This window comes from Mesoplodon bidens (genome assembly GCF_964165515.1).
Source record: "Mesoplodon bidens genome assembly, chromosome: 8".
Classification (NCBI taxonomy): Eukaryota; Metazoa; Chordata; class Mammalia; order Artiodactyla; family Ziphiidae; genus Mesoplodon; species Mesoplodon bidens.
The window spans coordinates 38,225,166-38,240,828 of NC_138165.1; the positions used below are offsets into that span (position 1 = coordinate 38,225,166).

A 15,663-nucleotide genomic window follows, 5' to 3' on the forward strand; every position below is an offset into this window, starting at 1 on the left:
TGCCTCTGGAACATAACTTTTCTAATACCCTGCTGACCCTCCCTGAAGAGAGAATTTCAGCCGGGCAGCTTGCTAGCCCCTAGATCTCAAGCTTGACACACACAATATCATACTGTCTAAGCTAAAGTATTTTTAAGGAAAATACTGAGATAAACAAACTGGGTTTTGAATCAAGTTCCTAACCCAGCAAGAGGTTAGGAACCTTTAAGTGGTTCGGGGAGCCATGGATAAGTACTAAACAATGAGGTTGTGGATACAGTCAGCCCTCCATATCTACACGTTTCACATCCTCAGATTCAATCAACTTCAGATCGAAAATATTTGAAAAAAATTCTGGAAAGTTCCAAAAAACAAAACTTGAATTTGCCTCATGTTGGCAACTATTTACGTAGTATTTAAACTGTTTTAGGTATAATAAGTAATCTAAAAATAAAGTGTACAGGAGGACATGTTTAGGTTACGTGCAAATACTGCATCATTTTATATAAGGGACTTGAGCATCTTTGGATTTTGGTATGAGGGAGGTCCTGGAACCAATCCCCTGTGGATACCAAGCGGCAACTGTATTTGTGGGAATCAGTTGATGAAAAATGGAATATCTATGATATAAATGATCATTAAGAGCTTCTATATACAGAACAAATTACACTAGAAAACAAAAGTCTGAGAGGTAATTAAGGACTCTTTCTTGATTTTTTAATTTCTAATCACACTTGATGAGTTCTCCCCCTCAATTAAAAATTAATACAGGTTCATTATGTAAAATTGGGGAATGCAAAAAATGATAATGAAGAAAATTAAAATCACCTCAAATCCTAGCTCCTAGTTATAAACATAGTTAACATTTTGTGTAAATCTTTTCCATTTTCTTCTATTCCTATCATATAGTTAATTTTCTACAGAATATACAATGTTTAGGTTTTTTCTGATCACAGAGGAAATGTATATTGAATTTAGAAAACAGAAGAGCACAAAGGAAAAACACATCACTGTAATCCCTTCACTCATAGGGACTATATTTTATTTGTACTCATCCTAGCAGCTAATATAGTACCATGTATTAAGCAGACTATAACGTCTGCTTAATACGTGCTCCATTAATAGATCATTTGCCCATGCTATATTTAGACAACATATTCTAAAACTTATTCAATATTATAAACATGGCTTGAAGGGAAGAAAGGAAGCCAGCCCATTTATATCAGAAAATGATTCTAAAGCTTATTCCTTGAACACCCTAGCTTTTTATTGCAGGGATTGACCTTTCTCAGCAAGACGTCTATTGCCCAAATTGTGTTTTGCCTGCCGAGGAATAAGGTCAGATTACTGCTCTACTTCTCACAATCTAAGTTCCATGTCTCTGTATTTCAATGAAAAGGGTTCATGGTGCACCAGATCATTAAGGCTCTAAAATCTTTGCAACTCTTAACAGCAGCCCACCAGGGAAAGCCCTTGTAGAACAAAAGTAGTTTTAGGATTAGGGAAGAAAGCCTTGTTTGCAGTGCGATTGCTGCTGTGTGCACTACCTCCAGTGATGTGGCATGAGTGGATTTGGATATAAATCTAAGGCTTTGCAGACTAAGCGCCCTCATCAAATAGTGTTTATTGGGGGTTATGGTTGAGGTGCTGTTTTCCTTAGGAACCAGATGCAGCAGGAAATTTGATTGAGAGTAGAAATTTTAACGCAAATACACAAAGTAACCTTTCATGCAATGTCTTCTTAACCTCATAGCCTTAAAACCATATACTTAGAGTTTGGAGCAGAAGAAATTTATATACAGAGGGAAGTTTTCAGTTTGATTTAATTCCTCAGTTATGATCCATTTCTTCCCACAAATTTTTTTTCTTCCCTCGAATTTTTGAAAATCCACATTAGAGGTGTGCAACAATTAATGTGATTTCCAATTTCTTCTTCTCTTTACCTACAGACAAATCAGGCCAAACCAGGAAGAAGTTACAAATGAGGAAATATTTTCCACCTCTTACCACACACACAAAAAAACCCCACAAGTAGCTACTATTTACTATATTTATAACCAACTAATAAATCTCTTGAAATGGAAGCTGAAAACTATAAAGGTCTGGGTTGCAATGAAGTTCAGTCTCAGAAAGTAGTGAAGATGAGAAGCTTTGGACAACGGGACAAACTTCTCTCTAGGAAACTGTTCTCTGAGATGCAGCAGAGGAGGCAGAAATGGGCTTGAAAGCAGAGGTTTCTAAGGGAAGATGGGGAGCTAAGAGCAGACTGAGTGGAAATGGTGGGGACAGACCCCTAAAGAAGCTTTCTGTGGGAGCTGCCTATAGAGTAAATGCAGATGGCAAATGATCTTTGATCATCTTCCAGTCGTACTGTTGATTGTGCAAAGAAGATAAAATATCTAATGCTTACTTTAGGGAAACACAAAATTCCGCACAAATTCTCCAGGCCCAAATACATAATCTACAAAAATTAGAAGGAAATGAAGTTTGAGGAAGCAAACTTGACCTCCTCTTTATTTTAGCTGTCTGACTTTAATTATAATGTATATGGCAATTATCTAGACCTGGTGGTTTAGAAATCCAGCAATTGGGAAGTGTGATACATTTGGAAGTCTGTAGGAAAGCTCTGATTAGTTGAAGACACAAACTGCAAAATCCTTTTTTAGCTGCTAAATTCAAACTAGACTTAATTGTCTCCACTGGATTTATCTTAACTCTGCAAATTGGTAATCTTTCTTTCTGAAAGAAAACAGTAAAACAATAAAAACTGAAAGGGGACTGCCCTCATATTCCATTGCAGTAAGTTGAAAAGCTTGAGGTTGGTAAGGTGAAAAACATGCTTATTGATGTTAAAATATGAGGGAATGTTGAACAGAGGAAAGAGATGAAGAAAAGCAATTATTTCATTAAAAAGTGAGAAATTAATTTAAAATTAAGTTTGTTCCTGCCTTGGATTCACTGGTAAATATTTTTAAATGCAAAGTTACTCTATTTCCCAGCAGTCTTGTAACTGTAGTTCCATATGTTCCATATATTCTACTGAGCTTGAGAGTAGGGATTAACTTTAGATTTGGATTCTACCCCTTTTCTAATATGTGTTCTATTTATACTTAGCATTTATGTATGCATTGTTTTGCATATATAACATTCACTCATGTACTGGTGGTACATGACATATATAATCAGAAGGTTAAATTATATGGAAATAACCAGCATCACCAACCCACCACCCCCTCCCCCCAAAAATTGCATGGTAAATGGTCTACTTTTTAAGGCCTAAGAAGTATACTATATTTTAGAGAGTATTTTCAATGAAGTTAGAGGTGGAGAAATTTCTTATGGTTATATCACTTCAATTTATTGAAAATATCTCCCTGGTTAGAGTATAAGTTTAATTGAGGGGAAGGGATCACTTACAATGTATGTCCCTGCCTCTATATGTTGTTGTATGTATTCTTCCTTGGAATGCCTATCCTTTCTCTGCTCAGCCAACCTGAATACTGGCACGTGGTAAACACTCAGATTATGGCTCAAAAGAAATGTTGGCAATTCTTCAAAGACTGTCTTTTGTCCTACTAACTCTACAAAATGTTTCCTGACTTCCTACAGTCCACAGTGACCTCTCCTTTTTCTGAAATTTTTGTAGTGCTTAAAATGTATGCAAATTTTTATCATTTGATGTTTTTCAAAAATGGTCTCATATTTTCTTTGTTCATATATATCTTGTCTCCCTGACTAGTTTATATGCCACTTGAGGGTAGATATTATGTCTTATACTTCTCTGTATCATCATTGCACATAGCTCAATGCCTTGTACATAAAAGCATAATAGTTATGACGGTTAAATATATTCACTTAAGTGATTGCTTAATTATATTGCTCTGGTATAACCCATGGAGTTTGGTATTTAGAAAATATTGATACTTGAATGCTTGTTTTACTTTAAACTTAGTGGGCAAAGGGAATTAAATTTTTTTTAAATCTCATTTAATAAAAGTTTAGCCAAGCCAAAGGTTAGCCAGGTTCTTCATTTTAAAGAAAAGATACTTGATAGTTATAGACAAATGCTTTATGGAAATGCTATGGTTATTTTTGTATCTGAAAACATTATCTAATATTGAAGCTCTGCAGTAAAAGTTTTGAAATAATCATATACTTTTTTTCCCTCCTAAGTTTTTCAAAGCAGAATAGTTTTTGTCTTTCATATGAAGAAAATAACATAAAATTTAGTTTTAAAAAGTCTGGTACTTTTTTTTTTCTTTTTGCGACACGCAGGCCTCTCACTGTTGAGGCCTCTCCCGTTGCGGAGCACAGGCTCCGGACGCACAGGCTCAGCAGCCATGGCTCACGGGCCCAGCCACTCCGCGGCATGTGGGATCTTCCCGGACCGGGGCACGAACCCGTGTCCCCTGCATCGGCAGGCAGACTCTCAACCACTGCGCCACCAGGGAAGCCCAAAAAAGTCTGGTACTTTTTTGATAGCTACCCTGTAAATAGGGTTCAGTTTCATTTCAGGAGACTTGTTTATATAGCTTGAAACTGTGTTTCTCAGTTAGTGAGAAGGTCTTCTGAATAAACTTACATGTCTTAAGCATTTTAGACCTGTGGATGCTAAATGTTTTTGCCAAATCCTGTGCTCAAATTTTCTTAACACTTCCTTTTCACATAGTGACCAGCGTTGGCTTTGGATAGGTTTGAATAAAAGGAGCCCTGACTTACAAGGATCCTGGCAATGGAGTGATCATACACCAGTGAGTTTAATCTTTCTCGTTTAGGATAATGTGGAAAGAGTATTTATTTCAATAACAAGAAAGTTGATTGTTAATTAATATAGCCATACAACCATTAAATTATGTAGATGTATCTTTATTGAAATGGAAATAGATTCATATATATGAAGTGGGGAAAAATAAGTTACTAATCTCACTTTTATTAAAAAAATAACCATACACATAGTCTCTCTACATATAATCCAAAAAACATAAAAATATAGATATATAAATATAGCGGTCATTTTGGGGTAGTAAAAGTGATTTTTTTCTTTTTCTTTGTTTTTTTTTCCTTTATTTTCATAATGAGCAACGTTTATTTTTAAAAATATGAGTTATATAAAAAAGAAAGAATTTTAATTGGAGGAAACAATTCAGGAGAACCTTAAATAATCCTTAAATGTTATTTCAAATGTTTACATTATCCTAAGGAGAGGTTTTAGGTAACACTTAGAGGAGCAAATTATTCTCAGGTATTAAATATTTGCTCCACATTACCGTTGTGTCAAGTCATTGTGTATTCTTTCGAAATGTAAAATTCCTTAACCTCATTTTCAATTTGGAGCATATCCAAGAATAGTCAATCGAATAACTAACATTTCAACGCATGCATTTAAAAAAGGTATTTTGCAAGCTCCTGATTCTTTATGACTCCAACTGTGAACTTAATACATGATTAACCTCCACTTCTGAAACCGTAGCCTCCTTTGTTTGGAAACTGAAGACCTCATGGCATTTTATAAGTCCTCACGTGATGTGGCATCCTGACATAAAAAAGAAATGAAAAAGTTTTCCTCCCTTGGCATATGAACACACTTGAGTTATTAAAGCTGCCTAAATTACATCTAAATTGCAAATATTTATACATCAGTCTTAAATTCTGAAGCCTCTCTTGTCTTTTAAGGTGTCTACTATTATCACGGCAAATGAGTTTCAGCAGGATTATGATATCAGAGACTGTGCTGCTGTCAAGGTCAGTACAATGCTGGAAAATCTGCATATTTAAAAAATAAATCTGGCAGTATGTGCAGTCAGGCAACAGATCCATGAAGTGCCTTTTGCATGTGGAGCATGATATTAGGTGCAGTGAGAGGTTAGAAGTACACCCATGGCCCAGCCCTCAAGCAACCTAACTGACACTTAATTTGAGAAGGTAAAATTCATATTCAAGAAAGACGACTCTTGCTACTATGCAGTAATAAGCTCCAAATGAGTGGGCTGAGGAGGGCTAATGAAACTCAGAAGAGGAAGTGATTTCTATTGCCTATTTCCAGAAAGAGGTGGGACCTCAGTTGGACCTTTAAGGATGGATAGAGTTTGTACAGGTAGGATAGGGTAAGGCATAAAAGAAAGTGGGAGTGGAATGGAGAGGCTAAGGCAGTGAGGGGAACAATGCAGATCAAGAAGTTTTAGTTGGTACTGTGGTTGAAAACAAAGGTGGGACTGATGCCAGGTTAAGGAGTTTGTGCATTTTTTGGTAGGCAACAGAGCATGATTAATGGTTTTTGTCAAGAACTACGGAGGGTGTGAGAAGATTCATCTTGAGACATATTTCAAGATGCAAAAGATAGGACCGGAAGACATGGAAGACCAGCTAGGCCTCTTCCTTTGCAGACTTCATTTGCTTATTCGTTCCATAAGTAGTGTGTCCAAGCAGTCTGTGATGCTCTGGGGGGTCAACAATGACAAGATATAAAACAGTCGTTGTCTTCACAGAACTTACAGTCTCGTAGGAGGTAAAGACAAGTAAAAGAGCAATTACAAGGGCTATGACAGACAAAGTGTAAATTTTATGCAAGAACAAGAGTGTTACAGGAGAGTAACAATGACGGTGCTGACGGTTATGATACAGCAGCTAACACTTGTTGACTCATGAGCCAGGCACAGTCGTGTCACATATATTATCTCACTTAATACTTAAGCAACCTTGTCAGGTAGGTACTGTTACTATATCCATCTCACGGGGAAGAAATGTGAGCTCTGAGTAACTTACCTGATTACAGAACTGAAATTTAAACCCAGGTGTATGGGTCTACTATGCTATGTATGGCATTTACAGAAGCAGTCAGAAGGGGTATTTGTTTATGGAGAAAATAGTACATTTTAGTTTAACTGATGTTTTGAATCCAGGCTTACAGTAAGAAATATGCTGTAGTAAGTTAGAATAAAGAAACTGGAGTTGAAGGAAAATGTTCATTAAAAAAAGAGTTCTCTAGTGGCCTAGAGGTTAGGACTCCGGGCTTTTACTGCCAGGGCCCAGGTTCAGTCCCTGGTCAGGGAACTGAGATCGCACAAGCCACGCAGCGCAGCCAAAAAAAGAAGAAAAAAATTGCGAAGGGCCAAGAAGTGGATTTGGGGTGATTACCAACATTTTATAAAATGTAAGAGGATGAGGAGGGAGGAGACATCTAGAAAATATCTTTGCTGTGTAAGCCCAAGAAAGAGATTCAGGAAGATGACTGACCAGAAATGTTGCACGAAGGTTGAGACCAAGTACTGAGAAGGCCATTAGAAAGCATTATTTCAAAGTAACTGTTTTAGTAAAACACTCGGTAGTATCATGCTGTTTTTATAGAATTCCCCGTTTAACACATGAAAGAATGAAAACTTAATAGAAGTTTGTGAAGTTTCCAGAACACTGATGCAATAGACTACATTCTATGTAAGTTGTATCCCTATGTGTGAAAAGATTGGAAGAACCTACCAAAAAAACTAAACAGAAGAGACACTAATCAGTAACAAGGCCAGCTAGGGCAGTGTCTGGAAGGAGAATCTTACCTCACCTGCCACCTTCTAACCCTCTAGAATGTTGCCCTTAAGAGATAGCAGTCCAAAAACTGATGGATGCTCCTATGAGGTCCTGTCCTCCCCTTTCCTTTCCCTGTTGCTTGCTGCCTGGAATTTGTAGAGAGCCATCTTAGACCACACAGAGGAGGGCAATATCCCAGAAACACAAAGCAACACCAAAGGTGGAACTTGGGCCCCTGATGCCAGACTTTTATGTCACTTTTCACAGACCTGCTATGATCACAGGCTGGTGTTTGGAAACCACTGAACCAAATATTCTTTTCTAGCTTGATCTTCGCAAAATTTAAAGTTGCAAGATTCTACAATTTCATATCAACAAAAAACAGAAAAAAACCCAGTAATTTGCATTTTGGACATAAACATGACCCTATGCTATATTTTCTTTATCAGTCCCTTTGAAGGCTCTTGCTTAGACTGTTACTTCCTAAACACTGCATTCTTTCATGTGTTCATTCATAAACATATATCCTAGGTGCTAGAGCTAAAGCAGAGTTAAAGACCATAAGGCTTACAGCTTAGTGTTGTATAAGGGCTGCATCAACTTGAAAATATTCTACAATCCTCTTCCTCCTTTAGGTCATTAATAGGCCATGGCGAAGAAGGTGGTATTTCTATGATGACAGAGAATTTATTTATTTAAGGCCTTTTGCTTGTGATACAAAACTTGAATGGATGTGCCAGATTCCAAAAGGTAAATGTAGTTATTCCTTTTCACAGTCTTCTCATGTGAACTTGTAAATGCTGAGCCAAAGTACCTAAGAGGGCATTTTAGTCTATAATTATAATTTTAAAAGCCTTTGACACTACAGTTAATATATTAAGCTCCATCCTGCCTGACTCCTACCCCTAGTAAAATGCTGCCTTTTTGAAATTAGATACTACCTTCCTCTTTTGTCATGAAAGAATTTGTATAGGAGATAAAATTTAAGGCTAATTTAGGGAGATTAGGTCTTGGAATGAAGGATTATTTCAAGTGAAAGGAGAGACGAAGTAGAGGGAATCATTTTAATTTTTATTTTGTTGCAAAATGAAGGACGAGATGAAGACAGGCTTGGGAAGAATGAAGCAAAAGTCAGGAAATCAAATGTGGGCAGGTCCCAAATCTAAATTTTACAATTTAGAAACAGTTTTCAGTGAGCTCAAAATTACTAATAGTTTATCTCATTCAAATTCAGGAAACCAGTTAGCTTGATAGTAGAGCCTTTGGTGACGAAAAAGAGAGAAAGGATAATAAATAGATATCCTTTTACTTCACTTTTTAGTAGGAAAATGTCAAGGATATATTAAAGAAAATGTTATAAGATTTTAACTCCCTAATTATTTTTAAGCAGATATTAGATACATTAAATTAATTAATATAATGGTAAATGCACAGAAAGTTCCAAAATGAATTTCTGAACTGAATATAAACAGATCATTGAAACTAAAGGGAATTCCTCTTATAAGTTCTCAAAAACCCAGAGATTATCTCATGGAACTGCCCATTAGAAGATTGTTCTTCTTTCCTAAACAAGGCTACCATCTTGCCTTTAAAAGAGCTTCAGATGCAACATCCAGTGCAGTAACTGGCAAGTCTCTTTCACAGGGCAAACTGGGGGGTCATTAATAAAAGGGGAATTGTGTGTGTGTGTGTGTGTGTGTTGATGGGGTTTTTCTTTTGTTTGTTGTGGAATTTTTTGTTTGTTTGTTTGTTTTTGGCTGTGTTGGGTCTTCGGTGCTGCATGCAGGCTTTCTGTAGTTGCAGTGAGCGGGGGCTGTTCTTCATTGCAGTGTGTGGGCTTCTCATTGCGGTGGCTTCTCTTGTTGTGGAGCATGGGCTCTAGGTGCGCAGGCTTCAGTAGTTGTCACGGGCTCAGTAGTTGTGGCTCGTGAGCTCTAGGGCACAGGCTCAGTAGTTGTGGCGCATGGGCTTAGTTGCTCCACAGCATGTGGGATCTTCCCAGACCAGGGCTTGAACCCGTGTCCCCTGCATTGGCAGGCGGATTGTGAACCACTGCGCCACCAGGGAAGTCCCTGATGGGGGTTTTCTAAAGGAGAAATTATACCTGAGTTAGTCCTGATTATTGATTAAACCTGAAAGAAGAAAAAAGGAAAACCAGCTTGGATACCTTTCAATCAAGTGGCAAAGTAACTAATATATAATTAACTTGGACAATATCTCTGGCTTGAAGCATTAGTTGTGCCACTCCTATTATTCTTTGGTATTTGGCATGCCACAGAGAGTGTCACTGCTCCCTCCAAAGTATGCTCTCACTGGTAGCTGTTCCCCTGCCTCATGTTTGAGTACTGAGGCATACCCTAGAGTATACACCAGGAAAACCTTAGAAATGACAAACCAGTAACCACAGGAAATATTATGAAGAACATATGGTTTTCTTTCTTCTTTTTAATGTATTTGTTATTTTAAACAAAAGAGAAGGGAATTAACTAGCTTAGCAAACATAAATCAGGTAACCAAATAGATAAATCTTTTAAATAGTTGCACCCCTGCTCTCTCCAATGCAGAAACAAAATTAAAAGTGAAAGAACTTCCTGTCTCAGCCTATTTGCAGTCATTTGAAGCAGAATCAGTGATGGTTTGATCCAGGGTTTAAATGTTATATTAACTCCCCTTTGACAGTCCCTAAATTTCTGAGTTACAATGTGTCACATTCACTGGTTGGATATTTTCTTGGCTATTAGAACAGCCAAAGCCTGCTCAACTGGACACTTCTATATTAATCTGTGTTTTCTGGTTTTCTTAAAGCAGTTTACCTCTTCAATAGCCCAAATCACCAAACCTTTTCTCCAGCTCTTGCCTTTTTTATTACCACATACACCTGGTTCTAATTAGTCCCCTCCTCTCTAAAAGGGATATTTTGACAACCTAATTTTTTTTAATTATCATAATCACTATGGATGTATATACTTTTTAAATATTCCTTTTTAGTTGCGAAAACGGTAGCAAAAATAAGGTTCATAAAAGTGTTTTTAGGAAAATGACCTATAAACACAACTTTTTTATATTGTGTTTCTTGATACCTTGTACACACATACATGTTTGTAATCCTGTGTAAAAAGGCACCTTTTATTTTACTTTTCTCACTAATTTAAAGAAATTTAAAGGTTAGGCATAGCTTTCCCCCAACATACAAATGAACAGAATTCTTTGACAAGATTACAAACAACCAACTATGTCTATTTTTTAAACTGATTTGCAGCATTGTTAATGGGAATTATCCAACATACAGAGGACTGAGTTAGAGAGAAAAACCACAGATGCTGGATATATAAGCAGTCCTCGGAGTAGGGTCCTCTCGTGCATTGGCCCTGACACGATAGCAAAATTAAGAACAGATATTTTACCCTGTAATTTCTAAAATTCCTCCAATTATGTCTTTGGCTTGAAACCAGTGTGACCTATGACCAGAATAAAAAGGGAGAGGAAAGCAGCTAGCATCCTGAGAGGAACTATTCTGTGCCTGGCCCTGTGCGGGGTGCTTGCATAGGGGTGATCTTACATGATCTTTACACTGTCTTTGTGAGTTAGGTAGGAGAGTTTCATTTTTATAGAATAGAAAATTGGGGCTCAGGGAGTTAAAGAACTGATCCCAAGTAGCACAGCAGCAAAGAGTCTGAGGGCATTTAGACACTGACTCACCCAACTTCAAAGACCATAATTCTTTGTACGGTACCATATTTCCTGCTGGGTGAATTTTATTATTTTCTTCCCAGTTTTGTCTCTCATTTTCTCAAAAGTTTCAGTACTGGATCACTGAACATTTTTTTCCAAGGATATCTTGGGGGGCAATAAACTCTACCAACCTAGGTGTATTCAAATTGCATTAGATGGAGATGTGGTTCCTGAATAACCTCATCCTACAGTGATGATTATCTTGGTGCATATTCCTTAGTGCTTCTGTGTAGTGTATACAATGTATTCATTTACTTATTTGTACTTTCTAATTATTATCTATATTTTATCCATTAGTCTTCCTTTGTGACTTCCGTGATGTAAGGTAGAGAACTGCTAATAATGCTGTATTAATATTTAACAAATCTGCCTTTTTGGTTGCCACAAAAACAGCTTTAGTGTGGGCCCCACAAAGTTCAGTGTTGTGAAGTGATCATAACATGAAAGGAGATGGTTTGTCCAGAAATGGACAAATCTCAGCCATACTGCAAGTCCTCTTGAGTTAGACTAAAGCACTTATTAGTACACCATGGTCTGTAATTGGATACTAAACTTAAGCCATTTGCTTTCTTATACAGGTTGTACTCCAAAAATACCAGACTGGTACAATCCAGGTGAGTTAAGAAAACTAAAATTTATCCAAAGCTGCTTTTACCTTTTCAGTGACGTATTTAGTTAATTATTTAAGCCCAGGCCTAAGTGCCAGCTTCTTCTGTATCATGTCTTCAAATGAGATGAAGTATCTCCATGCAGGGAAGATGATTAGCTGGTGTGGGATGAGACTCTGAGGCTGGATTTATCCTTCTCTGTGAGTACAGGAGGGTAACAGAGTCACTCACTGGCTCAGGAATCCTTGGATCCTTCCAGGCAGCACTGCCCTGGCCAAAGAGAGCCAGTAATCTAAATGGATTGTTAATTTATAAATAGTTTTGAACAATAATCCATGATGAGAGGGCGCAGTTTGGTTTATGCAGTCATAATTGTGCTATTTTTCTTCTTCTTTAGAGCGTGCTGGAATTCATGGACCTCCAGTTGTAATAGAAGGGAGTGAATATTGGTTTGTTGCTGATCCCCGTTTAAACTATGAAGAAGCCGTCCTGTATTGTGCTAGCAATCACAGCTCTCTGGCTAGTTTAACATCTTTTGCAGGACTAAGAGCCATCAAAAACAAAATAGCAAATGTAATTTGAAAGAACATATTTTTTAATATTTTCTTATTTTTACATTTGTTCTGTTAAAAAAATTTCAAAAATCTACAAAAGTTAAATGTTCTTCTCAAGTAAAATTTGCCTAACAACATATAAGTTCATCACTTCGTGTTAGAAAAGTTAAAAAGAATTGCTTAATGTTTTAAAATATTCAAGATTAATTATTAATGTCAGTTGATAAGATGAGCTTCAATAGATAATATAAATTATTCTAATTCCTTGTCACATTTTTTACTAAAAGTTAACTTGGTAGTTAACTTGAGATTCTGTTTCTAATAATAACTAACTTTGCAAAATAGTTTTTTGGAGGAAAAATTATTTGTATATTTTTAAATTTATAACTAGTAGCAATAGGATACTATATGTCCAATTAATATATGCCCATAATTACAGTGACCATATTTTCTGTATGCAAAATAGGGCCTGTGAATATAAAAAGAGTTTCTAAACTACTTTTTTTGGTGAAAGGACCTGGTTTGTGTAATTTAGAGACCAAAGTAATGAATACCTGGAAATTATAGTGGTTTGTGGTTATGATGGGCCAGGGTATTTAAATCAAAACTCTTCTAGAAAAGTCAGCACATATAAGGATGTGTGTTTAGTTGTTTTGTTTTGTTTTGTTTTTGTGGTTTTTTTTTTTTTTTTCAGATATCTGGCGATGAGGAGAAATGGTGGGTGAGAACTACTGACCAGCTAATAGAACGTCATTTTATATAGTATGTGACATCCTTGATGGTGCCTTTGTAAAGTTATCATTTAAAAGAAGCAGTCCCAAATCCCCTTTTACTAAATGGAGTACTGTTTATAATTAGTTTTGAACATTAATCCATAAACTACCTAGACTAGAGAAACCAAATCCTTTAGCAAATGGGCATCAAGAAAAAGTAGTATAAAATAATGGCCTAACATTAAATTTAGAATTAAAATTACTTCAGTAAAAAACAGAATGGAACATGTAACTACATTATGAGCTGACACATCTCTCATTTTCTTTCAGCTCACGACATCCATTGCATCACTTTCCTATAACATTTGGAGAGGAATGCTTTTACCTCTCTGCCAAGACTTGGTTTAGCGGTAAGGTTAATTCCAAATCCTTTAACGTTAATTATGTGATATGTGAACTTCAGGTTCAATTACTAGCTTAATCTTGCTTTCCTTTTGATTATATGTTTGGTAGCTTCACCATATTCTGATTTATTGCTGATGACAATAGATCAAGTTCCAAATGCAAATAAAGGTGCTTTTCACTGTGAATATTTTGATTTCCTTTATCCTAAAGCAGTTACTTAGAAATAAACTTACCACTTTCATAACCAATAAGGATATAGACAAATTCACAAAGTTGAACAGGCAGCAGTTCTAAAGTATAGTTTAGATCCCTTTCCCCCTCATTAGCCTTCTTCAACTCTATTTCCTGCCATCAGGAACCATAGTAACTGTGTGTGTACCAAGTATGTTCATTTTTATAGGCAATATTTATATGCTACAACTTACTGATATGAGTGATAATAATAGAAGACAAAAATAGCTAGGGAAGAAAAGGAATATATTTTAACCATTTGGGAAAGATTGATTTAAAGAGACTTTCTTCACTACTGGATGATTTTTAAATGTGCTGAATGGAAAATTCTCACCACAGTAATCCTGCTTTTCATTTCTCAGACTTGAATAAACCAGCAGACTGTCGTACCAAGTTGCCCTTCGTCTGTGAAAAATACAATGTATCTTCATTAGAGAAATATAGTCCAGATTCTGCCGCTAAAATACAGTGCTCTGGGGATTGGATTACTTTTCAGAATAAGGTAAAAAGAGAATTGCTACGTTGTGTAAATGATGATTGCTTTCATGATGGTTACCTGGCCTGTGGCAGAATGGCATCCCACCAAGTAACTTCACTAAGATAGACCCTGCATATTTCAGTATCTCACCTGATTCTCTACATTTTCTGAAACCAAGTTAACTCTCAAGTTAATCACGCCTACAGGTCTTTCAGAGTACCGTGTTCCTATTCTGTTGCTAATGACACTTAAACTGCCAAAGTTGATCTTTAAGTGAATAGTAATATATTGACTAGTCAGGACTATCTCTTTGGCATGTAGGAAACTGGCTTAATTTCTGGCTGATAAATTTTCCCCCTTAAGGAAAACATCCAAGCAGCATTTACCAATCAAATTAGACCAACATTTCCCAAACTACTTTTTGGGAATAGACACATATGCTAACAAAATGTTAATCATTGATGTTGCTTCCAGAGCAGGGTTTATGATTAAATAGCTTTGGGAAATGCCACATTCTATATTTGCTTCCTTGAGATGCACAATTCATATTGGTGTATGTATCTCTTAGGAAATGCATTTGGCTGCTAAAAAGAGAGATTATTATAGTATGCTAAAACATTTATTCTCTCAGATAAAAGAAGTTTGAAGATAAGCAGGCTGGGGTTGGTATGAAAGCTCTGTGGTCTTCAAAACCAGTCTTCCTTTGTCTTTCTGCTCTGCCATCCTTAACTTATGGCTTCCAAGCCCAAGTTCAGGGTGTTCTCTCTAGAGTCTTTTCTAGAAGCCACCCAATGACTTTATATTTCTCTGGCCATTCCAGTCTGTAAGGAGGCTGAAAAAAAAAAAAAACCTATCTTATAGCATGTTTCAAGGAAAACAATTTGGGACATGCTACTCCACACTAACATGATCATAATATCAAGAAGAAAAAGGAAGAGATGTGTCTGACAGCTGAAAACATCTGTAGTAAAGTTAAAATATTAGGGATATATATATTTGTTTGTTTGTTTGTTTGTGGTACGCGAGCCTCTCACTGTTCTGGCCTCTCCCGTTGCGGACCACAGGCTCCGGACGTGCAGGCTCAGCGGCCATGGCTCACGGGCCCAGCCGCTCCGTGGCATGTGGGATCTTCCCGGACCGGGGCACGAACCCGTGTCCCCTGCATCGGCAGGCGGACTCTCAACCACTGCGCCACCAGGGAAGCCCCCTAGGGGTATATTTTGACTTTTTAAAATTTGGACAATCTTTTTTCCCCCCAAAGTACTAGATTAATTTACATAGTTGATGTAAGTTTATGTTTTTTTGTTTGTTTTTATTGAAGTATAGTTGAATGAAAATATTATATTAGTTTCAGGTGTACAACGTAGTGATCTGATATTTCTAGAGATTACACACCATACAAAGTTATTATAAAATTACTGACTATATTCCCTTTGCTATGCATT

General features: G+C 36.7%; 1 protein-coding gene across 2 annotated transcripts in view; it reads left to right on the forward strand.

The window, feature by feature from the left end:
* Positions 1 to 15,663, forward strand: part of LOC308622115 (CD302 antigen) — a 129,609-nt gene that overhangs the window by 40,494 nt on the left and 73,452 nt on the right. For both annotated transcript variants that reach the window (XM_081243250.1, XM_081243247.1), the window contains exons 14-21: positions 4,649 to 4,730; positions 5,653 to 5,721; positions 8,133 to 8,247; positions 11,808 to 11,843; positions 12,235 to 12,410; positions 13,086 to 13,153; positions 13,435 to 13,514; positions 14,103 to 14,242. In XM_081243250.1, the coding sequence (XP_081099376.1) occupies positions 4,649 to 4,730; positions 5,653 to 5,721; positions 8,133 to 8,247; positions 11,808 to 11,843; positions 12,235 to 12,410; positions 13,086 to 13,153; positions 13,435 to 13,514; positions 14,103 to 14,242 (766 nt within the window). The remainder of the gene's footprint in view (positions 1 to 4,648; positions 4,731 to 5,652; positions 5,722 to 8,132; positions 8,248 to 11,807; positions 11,844 to 12,234; positions 12,411 to 13,085; positions 13,154 to 13,434; positions 13,515 to 14,102; positions 14,243 to 15,663) is intronic.